The 22,391-nt window shown below is 33.7% G+C and overlaps 2 protein-coding genes across 3 annotated transcripts in view; one reads left to right on the top strand and one right to left on the bottom strand.

Moving 5' to 3' along the window:
* LOC123537502 (cysteine--tRNA ligase, cytoplasmic-like) overlaps positions 1–22,391 on the top strand; it is a 141,693-nt gene that overhangs the window by 37,215 nt on the left and 82,087 nt on the right. The gene's annotated exons all lie outside the window — the stretch shown is intronic.
* LOC123537501 (uncharacterized) overlaps positions 1–22,391 on the bottom strand; it is a 90,052-nt gene that overhangs the window by 30,247 nt on the left and 37,414 nt on the right. For both annotated transcript variants that reach the window (XM_045321234.2, XM_053529288.1), the window contains exon 2: positions 15,426–15,512. In XM_045321234.2, coding sequence (XP_045177169.2) covers positions 15,426–15,512 — 87 coding nt within the window. The remainder of the gene's footprint in view (positions 1–15,425; positions 15,513–22,391) is intronic.

Below are 22,391 nucleotides of genomic sequence, written 5' to 3'. Positions count from 1 at the left end.
GCACTGGTCGCAAATGCAGAATCAATCGTGCCCAGCATGGTAAGTGTTATCTTCAGTTAGAGGTCAGTCCCATAGAATAGAGGTTTTAAATTCATTTAGCTGAATTTATAGAAAATCCAGATTTGTAAAGTTGAGCATGTGACTAATTACCAGTTTGTAAAGCTGAACTTGTGACTAATTTCCAGTTACGATCAGTTAAGCTTACCTCATGGCTAATTCAAAGGATTTGTTGAGTTTGACTTATGACTTACCAAGAATGGTTTAAGCTGAACTTGTGGCTTATACAAATGTATTTATTTAATTAATCTGGTGGCTAAGCTAGCATTGTACTTTGCTCACCTCATTGCTAAATATCTAATTTCATAGCTAGGCTGATGATATGTAGCTGACACATGTATGGTATAAATATTGTATTTTTAATCTCATGGCTAAGTTAGGTGATAAGTAGCTTATATATGGCTGATAAAAACAACTATTTATTTAACCTTATTGCTAAACTCATGCTAAGTGGCTGATACACATTTGTGTAATTAACCTCATGGCAAAGGTGGTGATATGCAGTTGACCTCATGGCTGATACAATTTCTGTATTTAACCTAATTGCTGAGACACAAATATGGTTTTTTTATGGCTAAGCCAGTGGTATGTAGTTGACCTCATGAGTGATACAATTTATTCAACCTTATGGTAAAGCCACTGATATGTAGCTGATCTTATGGTTTATTGCACACAAAAAAAAAACACACACAAAACTTTTAGCATCACAAGGACCAATTTGATAACTAAATGAAGAAGGAATTTCTTCAAAAATTAATGATTTATGGAGACATAGCTAAGAAGATATTGGAGAGTACATTTTAATGGTGACATGAGATAATGTTGTACCATCCACCTGCTAGGGGAATAAATATTCAATCTAACACAACACTTGTTAAATTGTTAATGAGGCATACAATATTTTACCCCATCAGATGTCATATGTTGTATGTTCCTCAATTTAGCCCTCAGACATTTTCCATTAATTCCAGAATAATTTGGGTCCATATTTCATAGAAAATGTACAGATTTTCATAACCATGACAACATGGGGTGGCATCTATCTTCCAAGGGTGCAATTATTTCAGAAAATATTATTGATATAAATGAGTCGTTCACTACAGCACTTCCTGGAGGCCTTAATTGATTTATGTGCCCTTTGGCTCACAAACTGTGCCAGTAATTGGATGCCTGATTTCCGACCATCATTTACTGACCACTGCACAATGAGAAATGGTAAGAGCAGCTTGGTTAATATGTGCACTGTAAATTGCAGTAAAGATCAGCAATCCTTCTCCAATATCACTGACATCAGTTCATTCATTGGTAAGGAAACTTTCCAAGGGTATTGAGTACCCAGTCATCTTTAAAGTTGATCGTTAAAGATATATTATGCCTATAAATTTCATATTTGAAAATATTTAACAATTACCAAACAGTATTTGTGTAAACATAAGATAAACATGTCTGTGTAAATTCATTAAATTTTGTGTGAGTTAGGTTTAAAATACCACCATGTAGTATTTACAATGGAAAACAGAAGACCTGGAAGCTTTTTAACAGAGGGCTGTTACTAGTTAAGTTGTAGCTCTACATACATTGTTAGTTTATAAATTTTTAGCCTATAAGACACTATCTAATGATAAAGCATTTTAGTAAAAATGGGCATAGTATATCTTTAAAGATACAATGTCCTTCATCCTTCACCTCATATGGGGAAGTTGTCAGTTACTTTACTTAAAAACATTGAAGACTGGTTAGGTGAACAAAGACGTAGCAGTAAAAATTTGTTAAAAATGACATGAATCAGACAGCAAGAAGAAAGTGCATCATGGCAGCCCAGGCTAGACTTACTGGTATACCCCAGGGATCTTGAAGGAAGAATGCTACTACAGTTTGAATGTTCTAGAATTACACCTAAATGTCTATTTCTCCTGAATAAAGCCTTTCTTTGAATAATGATGAAATGTTTTGACATGTTGTATGAAATTTTGCCAAGTTTTGATTGAAATTTTCATGTGAAATGATTTTTTTTTTATTTTCGTGGACTGTCTGTCTGCCATGTTGATGAAATGGTTGATAGTGGCAACTGAGTAGCAGCTATTTTATTACTATGCCCCAAAACAGGTTGCATCTGGGGTGTGTCTGATGAACAAGTAAAGGGATTGCTTAAATGTTTAGAGTGATTAGCAGGTGTGTCACAGGCAAGAGGCAGTCGAATATCTACCTGCAAGACCAAAGTCACTGGCAAGGACACTTCAAGCTTATACTTGATTTAGTATTTAGTACCTCGGGCATAACATTTGAAGTATTTAATGAGAATCCGATTGAAATTTCACAAAAAATATTCAGCATGTTGAGGTGTGTATATATATCCTAAGTCAGAAGATCACAGTGTAGGGTACTTACAGTTTATTGACATTGTCTGGTATTGCTTTAGACATGCCCTTTTAATATTACACAGGATTACAACGAAAAATACATGCATGTCAAGAAGATGTGTTGCCCATAACAGCTAGGTCTTCAAGGTCAAGGTCATGCGTATTTCTCATACTTTATTCTTGTTTTAAGGCAGATTAGTATAGTCATTACATGGCTTAATGAAATTTTTCAGTTTTTTGTGTCTATTTTTTGATACCCTTTGAAGTATTTTCATTAACTTTTGTTGCAAGTACAAATGAGCCGCACCATGAGAAAACCAACATAGTGCATTTGCGACCAGACTGCACTGATGCGCAGCTGGTCTGGATCCATGCTGTTCGCTAACAATTTCTCTAATTGCAATAGGCTTTAAAAGCGAACAGCATGGATCCTGACCAGACTGCGCAGATGTGCAGGTTGGTCTGGATCCATGCTGGTCGCAAATGCACTATGTTGGTTTTCTCATGGCGTGACACAAATATTTAGGACGGATAATATGTTTGGCGCTTCCTAGTATATAGAAATAATCCCACAGATTAATGGGGTATTAAAACCTTTATTTTTATATAAAGCCTGTACAAATAAAATTAAATATTTAAGTGATCCCCATGGTTATACTAATTTGTCTAATGGCAAAATGTTTTTTTTCTTTCATATTTTGTTTCATAAAAAGCAATTAAAGGTAATTTCATTACAAAGTTGATTAAGTAAGAAAAAAAGCAGGGAAGATTTTTAAATTTTTTTTTTTTTTTGTTTGTTGAAATTTATAATAATGAGAAAGTCTTTGAAGTTAAGATTACAGTATAACATTGATGTTACCTTGCTGGTTATAGTGCATAATACTTACATTATTTTGCAATTTTTTATGATGAAATTATCATGGTATTCCTTAGTCTAGCCACTAGACTGATAATAATGAATTTTTCACAAAATTTCGATTTTTGTATTTTTTCTTTTCATTTGTGCAGTAGTGTCAAATACCAGTCTATTTTAGAGATTTTCTCAGAGAATGGTTTGTAATATGATCATTATATGAGCCGTGCCATGGGAAAACTAACATAGTGGCTTTGCGACCAGCATGGATCCAGACCGGCCTGCGCATCCGCGCAGTCTGGTCAGGATCCATGCTGTTCACTAACGGTTTCTGTAATTGCTATAGACTTTGAAAGCGAACAGCATGGATCCTGACCAGACTGCCAGTGTGCAAACCACTGAGCTATCCGTCCACCAATAGACATTCTATATGAAAACTTACTTGATGTCCAAACTTTCAAATCAGTCCGACTGTCCAGCAAAGAAATCAGTTACCAGTAGAAGACTCTGTGTTTTTACTTATATTATGAGTATTTCTTAAGTTTTGAAAAGTTGTGTTTTTCGTTAAATTTTACCTTGTTGGAAATATCCAAACATGCAAAACCACCTTAATAAGTGGGGACATTTTATGAGGTGCTGCATTACTTTGTGCTTTATTAAAACTAATGATAAAAGTTATACTCATAATTTCAGCCAGATAAATAGAGAGCTTCTGTGACATAAACAATTAATATCAGACAAAGAAATGGGCGACCACATATAGAGCAGAACTCATATCTCTACAAAATCATTTTAGACACCAGATATATTTGGTGACATTTGGCCATAAAATCAGCAGGCTGTTTATTTCTGGTATACCCTGCTAATGGTCTACTGGGAAATCTATTTAGCAAATATATTACGAAAAAAAACATGCAATGAAGATAATAGGCAAAATGAAAGTCGTCTTACTTAATTACGAGAAATATATTCTGGTCCACAAGGTAAAATTAATGTGTCGTAACTTTTATGATTTATTATGTTTCCTGCCTCGAAATAAAATTGCATAAGTTTTGGTGCATTATGCCACTAGGTTTATGTATTTTTTGTTTGAAATTCAGAATTTTATAATTTTCGTTTATGTGTTTAGTAAATGTCAACGAAGTGAGTCAAGTGACTTAAGGGTAGCTTGAACTCATAATCACAGTTGGCAAATTTTCATATGATAGTAAATGTAGCCACCAAAACCACATACTATAAATACGTCATTACAGAAAACTGTTTCTACGTGATGCATTTACTATCAAATACAATCACTCGGAAATTGCTGACTGTAGTTATAATTGCATTACTTTACTAGGTTCTAGGCAGACTATTATTTCATTGAAAATTAACCATAGGCTGTATACATAATGATCTAAAAAACTTTCAAAAAGCATCAGTTAAAGCAGTAATTGTTTGACATAATGTGATTGGAATTTATCTGTACTTAAAATTATGCTCTATATCAACTTCCTCTACATAATCTGTGAACCAGTCTCTCTTAAGGCTGTGAATGCTGCAGATGAGCATACAGAATTTTTGGATGCATGTTCTTAAAATTATTCAAAAACAGTAACTGTTTTGATATTGGAAAGCTTTTACTAAAAACAAAAAGTTGTAATTTCCAAAATAATTTCACTTTGAAGGTATTATTATTATTATTATTATTATACCAGATTTATATAGTGCCCTTTTCTTGATAAACATGTTCAAAGGCGCTTTACATATAGTGAACGCAGCCACACAGGGCGCGAAATTCATCCTCTACTAGTTCAGACACAGAGCGATCTGACCAGAGGGACAGAGTGAGATAAAGCCCCCAGAACAGATAGAGAAATCCTTTGTAGATACAGGCCTGTCCGGCTAACTTAGCCGTAGTAGCTCTTTGCGAATAGACAGTCTGGTTCTTTAATGGCCGGGTGTATAGCACCGATACATGCGAAGCAGTCTTTCCTGAGAAGAGCCAGTACAGGCCTCTAGTTAGGTGGGAGACACTCAAGAGCATCTCAGAAATTTCCAGTGCCTGGACCGGGATAAGGTATAAAAGTTTTGTTTGGAGACCAGTCTCTAAATGCAGCTCTGCCATTGGTCAGTTGCAAACTGAAGCTTAGAAACAGCCAATCAGATGCTAAAGTTTGTGACTGGTCTGCTAACTCTAGTTTTATAACCTGGGGCCCAGTCTGGGTAAATAATTTAGGTTATGAATGCTTGGAATGTTAGTAAGTTAGCGATTTATGTGTCAGCCCTATGTAACTAGGGTATGTTACACAGGCAGGCAGGCATAAAAACTAACCGACTGACAATAGAATGTAAACATACTTATAGTTAACATTATTGTCTCGAAGTAAATCTGTTAGGAAAGACTTATGGTTGTTTTGTTTGAGAAATTGGAGGAAAGGTAGAAGAAACATACCTTCGGTTCGGCACAAAAAGTAGTTCCCTGCTTCTGTATGACAGTGCAGTTGACTGCCTTTTGTTCTGAGGTGACCAAGTGTATACTTATTATTACATGATACTGAAGTGAATAATATAGAAAAAAGAAAAGGAAGGCATTCTGTTTGAACATGGTCTGAAAGATGCCTTTCTGTTTGTAAAACCAATATTATAGTTGATGTTTTGTCTCATTAAATTGATATTAGCAAGTGCATTTTGTAACATGAGAACACACTGTATTCTCTTGGGTGTGGAAAATAATATTTCTTAACTTTTGTTTATGTTATGGCAGTAAACAATAATGCGATGACGCTGCATATTCTAGAAAAAAAAAAAAACGGCTTTCCCTGACAGATACGGATTTTGACCCTCGTATCATTTTACTATTTGCACAGAAGTAATGATATATAATAATATCTATCAAAGTCTCCGCTGGTGCATTTGTCACGTATATTGAAGTTCTAGCGAGAAAGACAAAATCTAGAAATGTCTTTGATTAAATTTAGCCCCTTTGTTTGATTTCTTCCGTGGTTCCGTGTGCATTAGGAAAATGAAACCATCAATCATAAGAAATTGTATATATATTGAAGGCTTTGCGAAAAGTCAGTATTAAAGGTGGTTAATCAAGTTTTGCTGAAGTAATGATTTTGTTTGAAACTTTATCAGCCGATCATTTAGATATATTTGTGTTCACTGAGTGCTTAATACGTGTACGGTCTTCTAAGGATGCCCAACCAGGATAGCCTTATTTTAGCATATGTATAAATAAACAATACTTTGCCTAAGGAATTGATTTGAATATAAGAACTATAATAAATATTATATAAGTTAGATATTTGATTTTGCAATTTATGTATTTAGCTGAAATTTAAGAAAAAAATGGAAGTTTGTAAAATTATTATTACCTCCCTTTGCCGGCAAGATACATGGACAGATTGGAAATAAATGAATTCTTAATTGAAGTACACATGGTTTTAAAACTTGTCTTTTGGTTCAAAGTTTTGAAATATCCCAATATATCAAAAGGAAATGTAAAACTACAAATTGAAATCAAAAGAAAGACTCCGTTTTTTAATCAAAGGGAGATAGGGGTAGGGGGTGTGAGTTATGGAGTGGGGCAGGATGTGAATTAAGAAAATAGGACTCTAACCCTATGTCATGGGTCAGTTTGTTCCTGATATATCTGTAAAAGGATATATGTAAAATGTCATTTAATGTTGATTGAGTGTGATTGACCACCTTTAAGTTTTTGTTTAAATGCAGCAAATTGCACCAAAGTTTTCTGTTTAGTCTTAATTTGGTTTTATCTTTTATATATTTAAACTCTTGTAGAGAAATTGGACTGTTTTATTGCCAGAAATGCTTGCTTGGTATATAATTTGGGTTGTTGTGTGTTGCATTAAACTGCAACAGTTTTTCACATCTAGATGTTGAGTCATTTTATTAGTTTGTCTTCCATGTCACTGTGTCACTAATTTCCTATTATAAGTCTTATAGAGTCTTAGTAGAATAGCAAAGTTTAAATTTCTCAACTGTTTCTGAATCAATAATACTTAGGGTCTTGTCCGTTAAAGTTTGATTTTTGTGACTGGAGTTATGGCCCCTTATAGTTTTGCATAAAAATTTTAAGATGTTCTAATATCAATCAATCCTTGTTGCTACCTCACAATATAGGAGGTTTTCTTGCCTCATGGTCAGTTTTCTTGCTCCAAACTTAAGCTGAAATTGGAAAACAGTCAGAATCTGCTTGTTTGATTTTACTTGAAATTGAGCAATGACAAAGCTGAATTTGGAGAAAATTCTGAAAACTTCAGCATCTGATTTTTCAGACTTGAAATTGATGAATGACAAAGCTGAATTTGGAGAAAAGTCTGAAAACTTCAGCATCAGATTGTTTGATTTCAGTCTTGATATTGACGAGTGACAAAGCTGAATCTCGAGACCAGTCTGAAAGCTTCAGCATCTGATTGTTTAATTTCTGACTTGAAATTGACTAATGATAAAGATGAATTAGGAGACAGGTCTTGTTACCTTGGGAAGCAGGTTACAGTGTTTTAAAGGTAAATTATATTATGTGCAAGTACCCCAGAAATGGAGTTCAGTTGTTTATGTTGAGGATTAGATCAGTTTAAGTCATGATCTGATAATTGATGTCAGTTCAGTTTATATTAATCGTTTTTAAGTTGATTATTCCAGCAAGTTCTAAAACTTGTATAAATCACTCCAGACACATCTCAGAATGAGATGTCAGTTTACTCTGATGCAAGCTAAATAATACATCAAATGAGAAACAGTTTCAGCAACAAATAAAAAAAAAGCTTATATTTTGTTCATTTTGTTGTATGTACACTCATTTTAACTAATGTCAAGTTAGAATGTGATTAACAATTATGATAAGTCTGTTTGTTAGCTGCAACATGACGCGCTACCGGACGCTATGTGTCAGACCGTAGAAGAGGCACTTGTAGTATGTATCCAATTGAAGTTCATGTGCGAATCAGTTGTAACCTTGTTATTTCATTAAGTTTAAATTGTTCTCCATGTGAGCCTTACAGATAAGCCTTCAAGAGGCTTGCCTGCAAAATTAAGAACAACTTGTTATGTCAGAATGATTTTTAATTGAAAACGAGAGCTTTTCAGATTTATTCTTGCTCATTTATCTTTCATGTGTTTCTCATGATTTCTTAAAGTGCTTTTCATTGTTTGCTGTAAAAAAATATCTGTTTTACCATCGCATGATCTTGTCTGTAGTTTACTGCACGAGATACGTTTGTTCCATTCATCCTGTCATAATTTTTGCTCGTCATAAATGTATACTGATTACAAGGGTCGATGAAGCGTAAATTCTCGTCTTGTTGCAAGTCATAAACCGGAGGCTTCAATTATGTTTTATGGTATTTTCGCTAAGCTTTAAACATTGACTCATGTTCGCTACCTACTAAAATTCCTTCATTTAAAAAAATCTCAGACTTGTTAAAAGGTCTCAAGGTTTTAACGATTTTATTTGTCTTGCACATTCCCTTGGGGCGGTTAATAATTTACTATTCATTGTTCTGTCTAGCTTATCTGTAATTCGTATCACTTCAGGACTGGAATTCATTAATACTGCAAGTTTAAAATGTTAAAATTTTTCTAAACTCTGTTTCTGTTCTTAAAAATTTTGTGGAGTTCAGTCACATTAGATCATACGCTGACTTTCCAGTTTTAAGGAAAGATGAAAGGAATAACTTTAGGCACGTGCAGACACCTGCGTAGAATCACTGTCTTTAAGTGAACCCACATGAGCTAGATAGCTTCCTCACATGACATAATTCTCTGTTGTAATCAGGGGTTTCGAACCTCACTTTGATGACTTTGTGTGTTTAATTGATTGCCAGACCATATTAATTAATATGAGGGTTTTTACAACCTGAGTATAGTATAATTCACTAAAAAGTGTCCTGCAGAGTTTAACTTATTTTCCTTATCCAACATTTCCCTCCCACAATCTTGTTCTAAATTATCAAAATTTAGACCTGGACAAAATACTGCTTTACATTATTGTTGTATACTGTGAAATCATGTTATTTGTGGGCATGACATTTTGTGGTTTCAAAACGGCTATGTCAGGAAGGTATGATTTTGTGGGAAACGACCACGAAATCAACGAAAACGAGCCCCACATGAATATTAATGTTTTCACAGTATTTTGTAAGTAATTGAACAATTTCCATGTGTCATCTAGCACAAAGTTATATCATTCATTACCCAGCATCAGGAGTTGCTCGATTGAAATTTTTTAAGTCTCTGAATAGCGACAGAGATGAGTTCCGTTTTAATCAGGCTTTACCGGAGATAGCCTGTAAGGATAAAACTGCTTTGAAATGATTCACCTAAATAAGTCTAAATAATTCATGCCTCATGGGAAATTTCCATGTGTTTTTGTATTAATATATTAATTATGGGGGTTTTACCCCTCTGCCTTGGGTTAAAAGTGCAATTAAAACTTTCAGTTAAATGTAAGTTTTTTGTTTGTTAATTTGTAGTTGTAGCACACTCAGTCTGTATTGATTATTAAGGTAATTTCAGCTTAATTTTTAGTACATCAAGGGCGAACTCAGCGGTTTAGTGGTAAATTGCCCCTCATAGGTGGTTAGAGCCCTGATGGGGGTAGTCTTGTGAGGTCAAGTTGTCCATCTGGCTTACAGAAGGTCTGTGCTTCTACGTAGGTGCCAGGGCTTGCCTGAAGTGCCCAGAGTGGCACTTAAAGTCTTCAGTTACCATTTAAGCTGAAATGTCACCATAATAACCTGATCTCCATGTACACTGAAGACTTATGCAATAAAGTAAATTGAGGGTTAGAATTTCATTCTTAAGTTTGCTTTCTTTTTTGACTCTTCAAAAATATTTTTATATATTTTACTGTTTTAAAATCATTTTTATAAAAAAAACAACACATGCTGTAATTTTAATGACATCGGTCTCTGAACTTCGGTTCTGAACACTTTTGTCAATAGGGGATTTACACTGTATTTCCAGACAATTTAAGAAACTTAGAGATCACTATGCAGTTGTTTTCAAAATCTCTAATTAGTTAGCTAACTTGTAAGGTAATTCTTCCAATGTTAATGTATTAGTTGCTTTAAGCAATTGGATTATAGAGAATATATTAGTGTTTCACTGTGACTTTGTATCTTCAAAATTAAATTGGAATTGGCTAGACAGTGTACTGTGTTTAAAACTAGGCTATTTAATTAACTTTAAAAGTAAGTGATTGTTGGACCAGCAGAATTTTGCGGAGGTAATTAATAGAAGTAAAGCAATAGAATTCGAGAAAAAGATTAAAATTTTAAAAAATATATTAAGTTTTTGTACCAGGGCATACTACTTATTAGTGTAATTTTACTTATGACGTAGTTAAATGTTGAACATTGTAGATTGCCCCATGTGGTTCTGGGACGTTCTAAGTATGAAAAGAATTGGAACCACTGCCTTACCCTTGCATGATCCTATGAGGCGACTAATAGGGTCTTAACACTTGGTTTTGCTGTAACTCTGTGATTCCAGCAGGTATGCAAGTTTTGATTCCATATACCTCATGTTTTTATTTCGATGTAAATGAGAATGATGTGAAACCAAAATTTGTAGTCCTGTTTGGCGCCATATAACCTATACTGTGTTGGTGCGCCGTAAAACCCAAATAAATAGATATATAAATAAATGAACGTTGTAGATGAAATTTTCATTGTTGACGAATTCTGACGTCTTGTTACAATATCTCAGAATAAGTTAATTATAGTGTTGAATAACCTTTCATTTGACAAAATCACTGTTCTTAATTATCTGTGATTTGCATGTGAAATGATAATAGATTGTTTAAACAGAATTATGACAGATAAAGCAGTCCTGATCCTATAATAATCTCAAAAGAAGAGAAATTAACTGGTGTCTGAATCAAAAACATTAAATATGTGGACAAATTTTGTCCATCTGACAGCTGATTTCAAACATGATAAATGGACTTAAGATCTGGCACTTTTTTTTTTAAAAAGTTAATTAACTTGGAAATTTTTACTGATTTCAAACGTCATGTCTTGTATAAATACACCTCATTCTTCTTATAAGTTATTGTTTTACTTTACAAGAACACACTTTTTTTTTCCAAATAAATCATTTTTTAAGAAAAAAGCATTGAATTGAAAAGTTTTCATAACGTTATTTTTTTTTCCCCAGACCTTAACCATATTTTTCCAAGTGTATTAAAAGTTTTTTCCCCTTAAGTAAGTGCAGCGTGAGTGTTTTCTAAGATTGTCTAGTTTTAGAACTCTCGTGTTGTTAATCTTAAAGATATAATATGCAAAGATTTTTTTAAACATTGAAAGATAAAGTGACATTTGAATCACTGCATAATAGCTTAAACATTTCCAGAAGGCATTTACCCTGAAATTACCGTTGGATGATCAGTGATAATCCTCGTCACTTTATCAATTATTCACACGTCTGATTAGATGAAATATTGTTTTTTGTTAATGAAGACGTACTTAGCTATTAATGAGTTCATTTATATGCATTCAGCGTCTTCGAGACGAGATTAATACGCACTATTTCAAATATTGCAAGTCCGCAAATATTGCCATTTTGGCTTAACTTTGTAAGATATGGATTAAATATCGCCCATTTATCTCTTACGTCCCATATTTTATTTATTGTAATCTTGATATATGGTTTCAGAAGTAATTTTTACATACACCCCCCATTAAATCTTTCTCATTCTTTCTTAAGGACACCAGCCTTCTGTCAAGGATTAATGTTTTACTGACACCTTGTTTTGTTTAGTCATTAAGAAGTCACAGTGGTGTATTTGTTTATACAGCTGTAATACTGTAGCTGCGAAAACGGTGAATCAGGTAAAATGCATCAAGTATAATGTGCCTATCCGATAAAAATGACTAAGCCGGTGCTAGGGGTGTTGGTACATATTTCCTTACTATCAGTCAGACAGAGTCTGCTATTTTGTTTGGTTGCATTCTGTGCTTCCAAAGGATCTTGTGTTTAAATTGATGCCCAGGTTGCATGGCATGCTGCAAAATAGGATAGGGGAAGGTGGTGGGGGGGGGGGGTGGGAGATGGGGTATTTTTTTAGGGGTCAAATTATACTTAAAAAGTATGTGAATGAACTCAACTTCTGATGGATGAATAATTTTTTTGTGATTATTGAGTATACTGGAGGGCATTTTTATGTGGAAATATGGTAAACATAACTCCATATATATTAAAAGATAGTCTAAAACCATGAAACACAGCTCGCTCAGGCATCAATGGCCCAAGCACCTGGCCTTACACAAGCAATGGTCCCCAGTCATTTGCTATACATGTGCTAAGTTTGGATCCCTAGACTAATAAACTCGAGCATCTTTCTGGTCCCCATGCAACCTTAAGCTATTGATCAGTGTTTTACTATAAATTGGAAACAAAGTAAAAGAATGGTATACAAATCAAATTTTAAAGACAACAACTTTATCATCAATTAAAACTGAGACCTTGCAAATAAACTCGTTTTTTTTTTCTTCTTTAATTTCATTATTTTGTCCTCAAATACTTCAGTCAAGCTTTTATCTGATGTCTCATTTGCTGTAGTTTTTGACTGCATGTCTGCAGTAATTAAATCAAGGTGAACATTTCATCTTTGGCCATGGCTTGCATGTCAGTCTGAGATAGATTGAGAAAACCTCAGTTTACTGTCATTTTATTACTGATCTAATTACATTTCTAAGGTAATTACAATTCTCAACATCTCCAGCCAGTTGTAGTCTTGATTAGGACATTCCCAGTACACGGATATTCACTCCAGAACTTACAGGTACAAAATCGGAACAGTCGGTTAATATATTGCATCACGAGAGATATTCTCATTCCTGACACATGGATATTCACTTTAAAATAATATGGACACTCTAAATAAGGCATCATGAGAAAAATTTTGAACTATCATTCCGTGTCAGTACATTGTCATCATTAAACACAAGTCATTTGTATTCTCTAGGCTTTCATATTAAACATTTTATTCTCTATTTGAATTTGTATATTTATTCTATACCAGTTTTCATTACGTGTTAGCAACACATGACCATACCTCATATTGGTTAGTTCAAATAATTATAATTCATTATCAGTAGAAACATCCATATTAAATTTAATGTCTGTATATGCTTAACACACAACATCTTGGTTAAGTAGTCATTTCGGTCACCTGTATCTAATAAGATTGTGCCTGACAAAATTGTCTCCTTTTTTTTCACCAAGTAATTAAATCAAGCTTTTATGGGCCTGCCCAGTATATTTTTCAGCTTCAACAGCTCCTCCAAATATGACTGCCATATTGTACAGAACAATGTTTAATGCCTTTGATTAAAATGTTGCTGCCACATATTCCATTATGAACATAAATATGCTAATATATAATGTACTAATTTCTTGTTAAATCCTATCTTTGATACTTGTTTTCCCTAATATTTGTCAAAGGTTTGAATATTGATGAGCACAGAAGAAAGTTTTATTGAATCTACTGTTTTGATTACCTCCCTTTTTGGCTCTAACTCTGACCATAAGATTCTGCACAACATCTGATTGGACAGCTATTTCATCTGTTTTTAGCCCTAAGCTACTTTAACTAACTGAGTAGACTACATGTATACCCGACTTCCCATCCTGTGATACATATCAAACTTGTCTGGCTGTAAACAGTTGCAGTTTTAAGCTCATCTGTTTCCCCTTCTTTTCAAAGCTCTTCTCTCCCTTTTAAGCTCATATCTTTCTCTTACTTATTAAGTTTGTCTCTTCTTTTTTAGCTCGAACTATTTAAAGTGACCTTGACACTGAAGTTTAAGCATCACTTAATAAACTTTCAAAATTTGTAGGTAATGAAATGCTATGACAGAAGTGAACAAATTAAAGGCTCATAATGAGTTTGTTTATAATGTGGCTGTTGCATTTTTTGTTACAAATATAAAATACATTAATAGTTGGTTAAATCTTACTTCTGATAATTGTTTTCTCCTATATCTGTCAAAGGTTTTAATATTTGTTTCAGTTACTGAGAAGCATTATTGAATCTATTTGTTTCTGATTACCTCCCTTTATGGTGTGAATCTTATAAGATCATTTTATGTGATGCTTTGATAACAACGTCATTATGAATGCTCTCTATTTGGACAGTTGATTTATCTGTTTTAACACGAAATTAAATGCCTTTTGGGACTTTAAACTACACAGCATTTTTACTAAGTATTTAGATTACTCTATGATATAGTGTTGAATTTGAGATAGTGTTGAACAACAGTTACTGTATCTGATATTTTTGAGCTCTGATAGCATATTGAACTGCCCATTCTTTTCAACTATGTGAAAGAAACAATAGATTTCAACAGTGATTACAGACAACATTCCAGGAGCTTGATAAAACAATTATAAGCTTCTTAATGACACTGTTGACAATTGAATTATGGGAAATTGTTCCCAGAATTCCAGAGTAATGGCTCCCAAACAGTGGCATAATTCTGAGTCACAATGAATAGGGAACACAATTTCATCAATGCTGCTGATATAAAATAACCGTCTTGTTTAAATTTTTTTTACAATTTTTTAGAAGTCTTGTCATTGTGACAGTTGATTTTACAGTGTGATAGTTCATAGAAGTTGTTTTACGAAATGGAGAAAATGATTTTACAATTGTTAAATATGATTAGCTGTCTTTAATGGTCGTTTCTTTACCAGTTTCTAACAATAGCGTAGTCTATATTGTTGTTCAGTTTGGACACTTTGCATTTAATTACAATATTTATATAAGCAGATTAATGGTGCTAATAGAAAATCATGCTTTAGCAAGTCTACACTCAGTACTATTTCTTTAAGGGTATGCAGGCCTTGCACGGCGGACACATTGATCCTTTGGTAACACTGACCATGAAACTTGTAGTTTGGGCTTGTGAGCTTGATTTTAACTAAAATAACTAACATTGAGATGATTAAGTCTCTAATGTATATGGGCGCTTTTCACCTGGCAGAACCAGGGAAGCATCTAAACATTGGAATATATCTTCTGTATCTTGTACTTAATCTCCCCATTGTAATTATGAACTAACATTGCCCAGATGGGTTGCTTAAGTGGCAACTATAAATAAGGTTAAATACTGTTCCCTGTACATACATATAATGATACTTACTTTTGCAAACATCATTAAGTCTAGTATACCCCTCATCAAAGGCAGCTCTGTCGTACTGCGGTAGGTGGTACCAAAATCCATAACGAACTGAAATTAGACAAAAAATGTATTGAAAGATTAAAATGAAACACTCAAATATTGACCAGAAATTAGACCCCACAAAAAATAAATTGAAGATATCAGTCACTTACCAAAATCATTCCAAAACTAAAGTAATAAAGTGTTTTTTTCATAAAACCTAAAAGTATCATTCTGAAATACATCTTTTACAGATGCCAGGAAAATAAAGATATCAAAAAAATAATAATAAGATATCTGTCTGTGTAAATAATTTTTGTTTGAATTTCTTATACAGACTTCCATCAAATATAGGATCATGTTCTCTTCTCAAGTTTTTCCTTAATTAGTATTATTAAAGACGCAGGAAACATTTTTTTTCTCGGGCCTTGATATAGTTCTCTCAGAAAATAATCAAACATTTCATGGTGTGATTTACTGTCACAATTTCACATCCGTTTTCCTTCCAAACACTTTTTTCTAGACAGGCAAGTGTAAACCTTTCATTAGGTTAATCAAAGAGTTAAAGAAATATTGACAAAATGCCCCATCATAGTGTAAAATGTAACGAAAAATGTAACAGAGATGAATTGTTTCGACAATGAACTGTGATGGCACTGCAATTAACTTTTGTATTCTTATGTTAATTACTGCTCTGTAATGATAGCCTTTAACCATATCCAGACACATTTATATCAGGTTCTGAAAAATGACCGACATCGCCTTTAAAAAAAAGATATATGGAATACCAATGAGTCTGTTGCGTGTTGAATATAGCTAAGGTTGATGAATAGGAAGAGGTGCTCATAACGCATGTATAGCATAGTTTTATAATGTGCACTGTGAGCGGAAAGTATGACATTCTAAGCAGATACAGTTTTGTCAGCCAGTTTAGTTAAAGCTGAATAACTTGATCAAGCAAAGGTACGTAAGTTTCCTTAGCAAAGGCAAATGCACGCAACTATGTTCCCTGAGCAATGGCAAATGTGGCAAATGTAGGCATGCTTCCAGAGCAAAGGCAAATGTAGGTATGTTGCCTGAGCTAAGGCAGATATATTTATATGCCTTGTGCTAGGGCAATATAGGAATATACAGTTCCCTGACTAGGCAAATGTAGGTCAATATTATCAGAGCTAGGAAAATGTAGGCAAATGTTTTCTATGCAAATGCTAGTGATGTTGTACTTAAACTGGTCAAATGTAGGTAAATATTCCCTCAACTAGGCATATAATTATAGGTAAAATTTAATGTTCCCTGTGTCAATTTTATAGAAGCCCCTTTGTCTCTGATTCACTGCAACGACAATTTGTCAGTTATTTGTTTTAACTGATGCTACCTAGAAAATAGCTGCATCACAGATAGTATTGTGCATTAGAATATCTGCAAATACCTATAAAATTTCATCGAGAAGTTATGGCAGATAAATAATGTTTATGACACTTTAATTATCTCCCTTTTAAAGTTTATTGTGCAGAAGCTAATCCTTGAAAGATGTTGCAGATTGTAAAAACACTTCGTTTCTATGATTGTTTAATTTCTCACACACATAAAATTGTCAGTGTTATCTAAGTTTTAATCACACAATTCGCAGCACAAGTTTTGAATAAAATTCCCCGTAGAGACAAAAACTACTGCTGCAATCGCCAAATAACTTGTGTAAGAAATGGTTTTATCTATCTCTGGTGACAGAAATATTTCTGCAATATTTGCTTAATTTATCTTTCCGTAACAGTGCAAGAAATTCAAAGATCTGTTTCTTTTCATAATGTTGTTGATTTTGCGCAATCGATAAAAACGAGCAATATTGGGCTAGTAATCAGCTTATCGGGGGAGGACTATGAGCCCGTGTAAGCCCTATTAGACGACATTTTAAGATGATTGCAAGCTTAACACTTGCATATTTGATTGAATGGCACAGATATCAAACGCGGCTAATATATTTTGTTACATGTGTTCTAAGCATGATGAATTCATGTTGGCAGCAAAATGCTTGTCTAAATAAGCTGGTAGTGTTGTTGTTTTTTTCTGTACTTAATTGATCGGTTTTAATACTGAATGTTGGAGAAAGAAATGTTTGCTTGGTTCGAGAAGCATAGTAGATATTGCACTTCAAGAAAATGTAAAAAGCTTAGTAAAAATCATTGGGAGGTTAAAGTGATGGAGAGCTTGGGTAGGTCTCAGATGTTTCAAGCTACAGTGATGAAGAACCTCCCTCTGAGTTCAGGTGGAACCAAGGCTTTAGTTCCAAGTAAAACATAGTTACATCATAACTCACTTTGTAAGGTCTATTATAATAAGGCTTTCCCCTGTTAAATGTTTAGTCATACTTCATGAAGTACTCATGAAGCATTCATGACTTCTTCATGAGGAGACTTCATGAAGTCTTCATGACAAAAACATGAAGTGCAAATGAGACAAATGCATCAGCAGCTCATGAAAACAGATTCATGAATTATTCATGAAGTGGTAAATGCATTAAAAATGCATGACATTAAGCATAGCCTGTGTTCATGAAGAATTCATGAAGTTTGTATTTATTAATCTTCATGAAGAATTCATGAAAGTATTCCCGAAAAAAATACTTCATGAACAATTCATGCATTATTTTTGTACTTTGTTTCAATGCCTCATTTGCACTTCATGTTTTTTCCATGAACACTTCAAGAATAAATATTCTTATAACTTCATGAAGACATTTGTGCTTAAATTCTTGAATATTTCATGAACAATACAAAACATTATAAAAGGACTTCTTTGCCATAGATGATACAGTAATCCATCATATTTTCAGTTACTAAATAATACCTGTACTAATTAAGTACTAGTATTAAGTAGTATCCATGCACTTGTTATTAAGAGCTGAGATAATGTATTGAAATTCATGAAACATAAATTTTGATTTTCATGAATATTTATTCATGAACTATTTTTGTAAAAAAAGAGAAGAGTTTCATGAACTAGTCAAGGTAACCAATGGTAGGAATGAAACCTGAGAGATCTGCATGTAATGGGATTCTTTGAACAATATCAGTATAGCTTGATACAAGTAAAATCCTGTAGGTCAAAGCATTGTTCAGTTAGTGGCTAGAGATTGTTTTAGTCTGTGACAGTGACATTTTCCACCCTCAACAAATGAAATGTTGAGTCAAACAGTAAACTGGAGTGGGATTGGTAGCATAATAAGAAGTAAACAATTGCTGTATAAAATACAGAACATTAAGTTAAATAAGATATAATTTACTTTAATCTCAAGATTGAAATTTAGATACTAGCTTCAGGGTCGTGAAAACTTGTGACATTTTAGAAGGATTTTATATTTTTAAAATGAACAATTTATAACAACACCATAATTACTTATTTGATATTCAGTATACTCATGTTCCTTTTAAACCATTCCTAACTGTAGTATATTATATATTTCCTTCTCATTTGCTGCACAAACTTCTCAAAAATTGCTGAATCACATGTGCAAAAAAATTTCCCAGCATGCAACAAAATAATGGAAACTGATCATGTGACATGAATTTAATGTTCATGAACATTCATGAACAGTTCATGAACTTATTCATTTATTGTAAAAGGTAAAACTAAGTTTTATGTTTAATGAATGGACAGTTCATAAACTCACAATTGGGTTCAAGAACTGGTACTGAACTAGAAAAAGGTTTTGAATTTTAGTACTTTTAATAAATCATAGATATACTCATTAAATATTCATGACTTTTTCTTAAGAACACATAAAGAATGTTTTAAGAATTTAATATTCTTAAACTGCTAATAAAATGTTCATAATTTTTTTCAAGAATTTTTCTTGAATTCTATAGGTATATTGACATTCATGAAAAAATCTTGATTCATTCTTAAGCTAGTTCATGAATATTTCAAGGATTTTATGAAGCTGTCAATAATGCTTGATATCTTCATGAAGTAGATCAAACGACATTTCATGCATAAAACTTCATGAAGTTAGATTAAGAAGTAATCTAGAACAGTTCATGAATAATTCATAATGGTGATGAAAAATTCATGATTTCATGAATTCCATTTCGCCGGGGTTAATATTCAAACTGGACTTGACCTTTAATTGAGCCGCGCCATGAAAAAACCAACATATTGGCTTTGCGACCAGCATGGATCCAGACCAGCCTGCGCATCCATGCAGTCTGGTCAGGATCCATGCTGTTTGCTAACAGTTTCTCTAATTGCTATAGACTCTGCAAGTGAACTGCATGGATCCTGACCAGACTGCGTGGATGCGCAGGCTGGTCTGGATCCATGTTGGTCGCAAAGCCACTATGTTGGTTTTCTCATGGCGCGGCTCAAATATTGTCCTACTTTTTACATAATTGAATGAAGCACTGTTCACATATGCAAGATTTGCACCAGGGTGCAGACTTTGTGTCTGTGCAAGAGCAAAATCATTTGTCATGTGAACACGGTGCAGTTCTAAAATTTGCAACCACTCAAATGAAATATACTCGGCACAAAACTTTTAGTCAAATTGCACCAGGTCCTAATACAATCACAAAAAATGCACCATGATTGCACTAGTATGAACAGAAAGCCTGGTACTGATTTAAGTAAAATTATATAATAATCTGAAAAATGATGAAATGCCATACAAACATAGTGCAGTCGCTCAGACTACAGGTATCTTAATATTTTACTAATCTCAATGGTAAAATCTAATGGGGGAAAATCAGTAAAGACAAGCATCAGTGTCACCTTTTCAGGGAACCCTGTCAGAGTATTTCTGAGTCTGGAAACATAATGTTTCTTTTTTTTAGCTCACCTGAGCAATGCTCAGGTGAGTTTTTCTGATCGCTCGATGTCCGGCGTCCGTCGTCCGTCGTCTGTCGTCCGTCGTCTGTCAACATTTAGCTTGTGTATGCGATAGAGGCTGTATTTTTCAATTAATCTTCATGAATATTGGTCAGAATGATAACCTTGATGAAATCTAGGCCGAGATCCAAAATGGGTCATCTCGGGTCAAAAACTAGGTCACTAGGTCAAATCAAAGAAAAACCTTGTGTATGCGATAGAGGCTGTATTTTTCATTTAATCTTCATGAATATTGGTCAGAATGATAACTTTGATGAAATCTAGGCCGAGTTCGAAAATGGGTCATCTGGGGTCAAAAACTAGGTCACTAGGTCAAATCAAAGAAAAACCTTGTGTATGCGATAGAGGCGGTATTTTTCAATTAATCTCCATGAATATTGGTCAGAATGATAATCTTGATGAATTCTAAGCCGAGTTCGAAAATGGGTCATCTCCGATCAAAAACTAGGTCACTAGGTCAAATCAAAGAAAAACCTTGTGTATGCGATAGAGGCTGTATTTTTCAATTGATCTTCATGAATTTTGGTCAGAATGATTGCCTTGATGAAATCTAGGCAGAGTTCGAAAATGGGTCATCTTGGGTCAAAAACTAGGTCACTAGGTCAAATCAAAGAAAAACCTTGTGTATGCAATGGAGGCAGTATTTTTCAATTGATCTTCATGAATTTTGGTCAGAATGATTACCTTGATGAAATCTAGGCCGAGTTCGAAAATGGGTCATCTGGGGTCAAAAACTAGGTCACTAGGTCATTTCACGTAAAAACCTTGTGTATGTGATAGAGGCTGTAATTTTCAATTGATCTTCATGAATTTTGGTCAGAATGATTACCTTGATGAAATTTAGACCAAGTTCGAAAATGGGTCATCTGAGGTCAAAAACTAGGTCACTAGGTCAAATAAAAAAAAAACCTTGTGTATGCAATAGAGGCAGTATTTTTCAACTGATCTTCATGAAATTTAGCCAGAATGATTACCTTGATAAAATCTAGGCCGAGTTCGAAAATGGGTCATCTGGGGTCAAAAACTAGGTCACTAGGTCAAATGGAAGAAAAACATTGTGTATGCAATAGAGGATGTATTTTTCAATTGATCTTCATGGAATTTGGTCAGAGTGATTGCCTTGATGAAATCTAGGTCGATTTTGAATATGGGTTATCTGAGGTCAAAAACTAGGTCACTAGGTCAAGTTAAAGAAAAATCTTGTGTATGCGATAGAGAGTGTTTTTTTCAATTGATTTTTATGAAATTTGGTCAGGTTGATTGCCTTAATGAAATCTAGGTCGAATTTGAATATGGGTCATCTGAGGTCAAAAACTAGGTCACTTGGTCAAATCAAAGAAAAAACTTCTGTATGTGATAGAGGCTGTATTTTTCAGTTGATCTTCATGAATTTTGGTCAGAATGATTGCCTTGATAAAATCTAGGTCGAGTTTGAACATGGGTCATCTAGGGTCAAAAACTAGGTCATATCTAAGAAAATGCTTGTTTTATGGCAAGAGACCAATTTTTTGGTCCAATCTTAATGAAAATTGGTCAGAAAATTTGTTTCCATGAAATCACTAGGTCAAACATGTTTTACACTGTTATGGAGTGTTTCTTAGGTGAGCGACCTAGGGCCATCTTGGCCCTCTTGTTTTTTTTTGGCCTGTAAAAAAAAAACTTTTATCAAATTTTGAACTTGATCTAAATTAATACAAATTACTTTTTTCCACAACTTTGAACTTGACATTAAGTGAGGATGTAAATAATAACTAAATTAGATTTAACTGCAAAATAGGGATATGAAATGTTTCAAATGTAATAGTCATGTGATATCAACGAATATAATTTAATTCCTCATTCATATGGTAGGTTTTATTGCAAGAACGGCCGTCAGAGGAATTCCGAGAAACTGTTTTGTACGTTTTATTAAGGAAATCAATGTTGTTTTCCAATTATATGCCATATACAAACATTTAGACAAATAATTAAATATAAAACTCAGTACGATACCTCATATAAAGATGCTTAATTTTCATCAATATATATTTCATCATTTTGTAATTGATAATAAGGGTTAGTCATCTT

The sequence above is a fragment of the Mercenaria mercenaria genome, chromosome 17, assembly GCF_021730395.1.
Source record: "Mercenaria mercenaria strain notata chromosome 17, MADL_Memer_1, whole genome shotgun sequence".
Taxonomy (NCBI): domain Eukaryota; kingdom Metazoa; phylum Mollusca; class Bivalvia; order Venerida; family Veneridae; genus Mercenaria; species Mercenaria mercenaria.
Note: the sequence above shows the minus strand (reverse complement) of the source record. Positions and strands in the feature narration are given on the sequence as shown.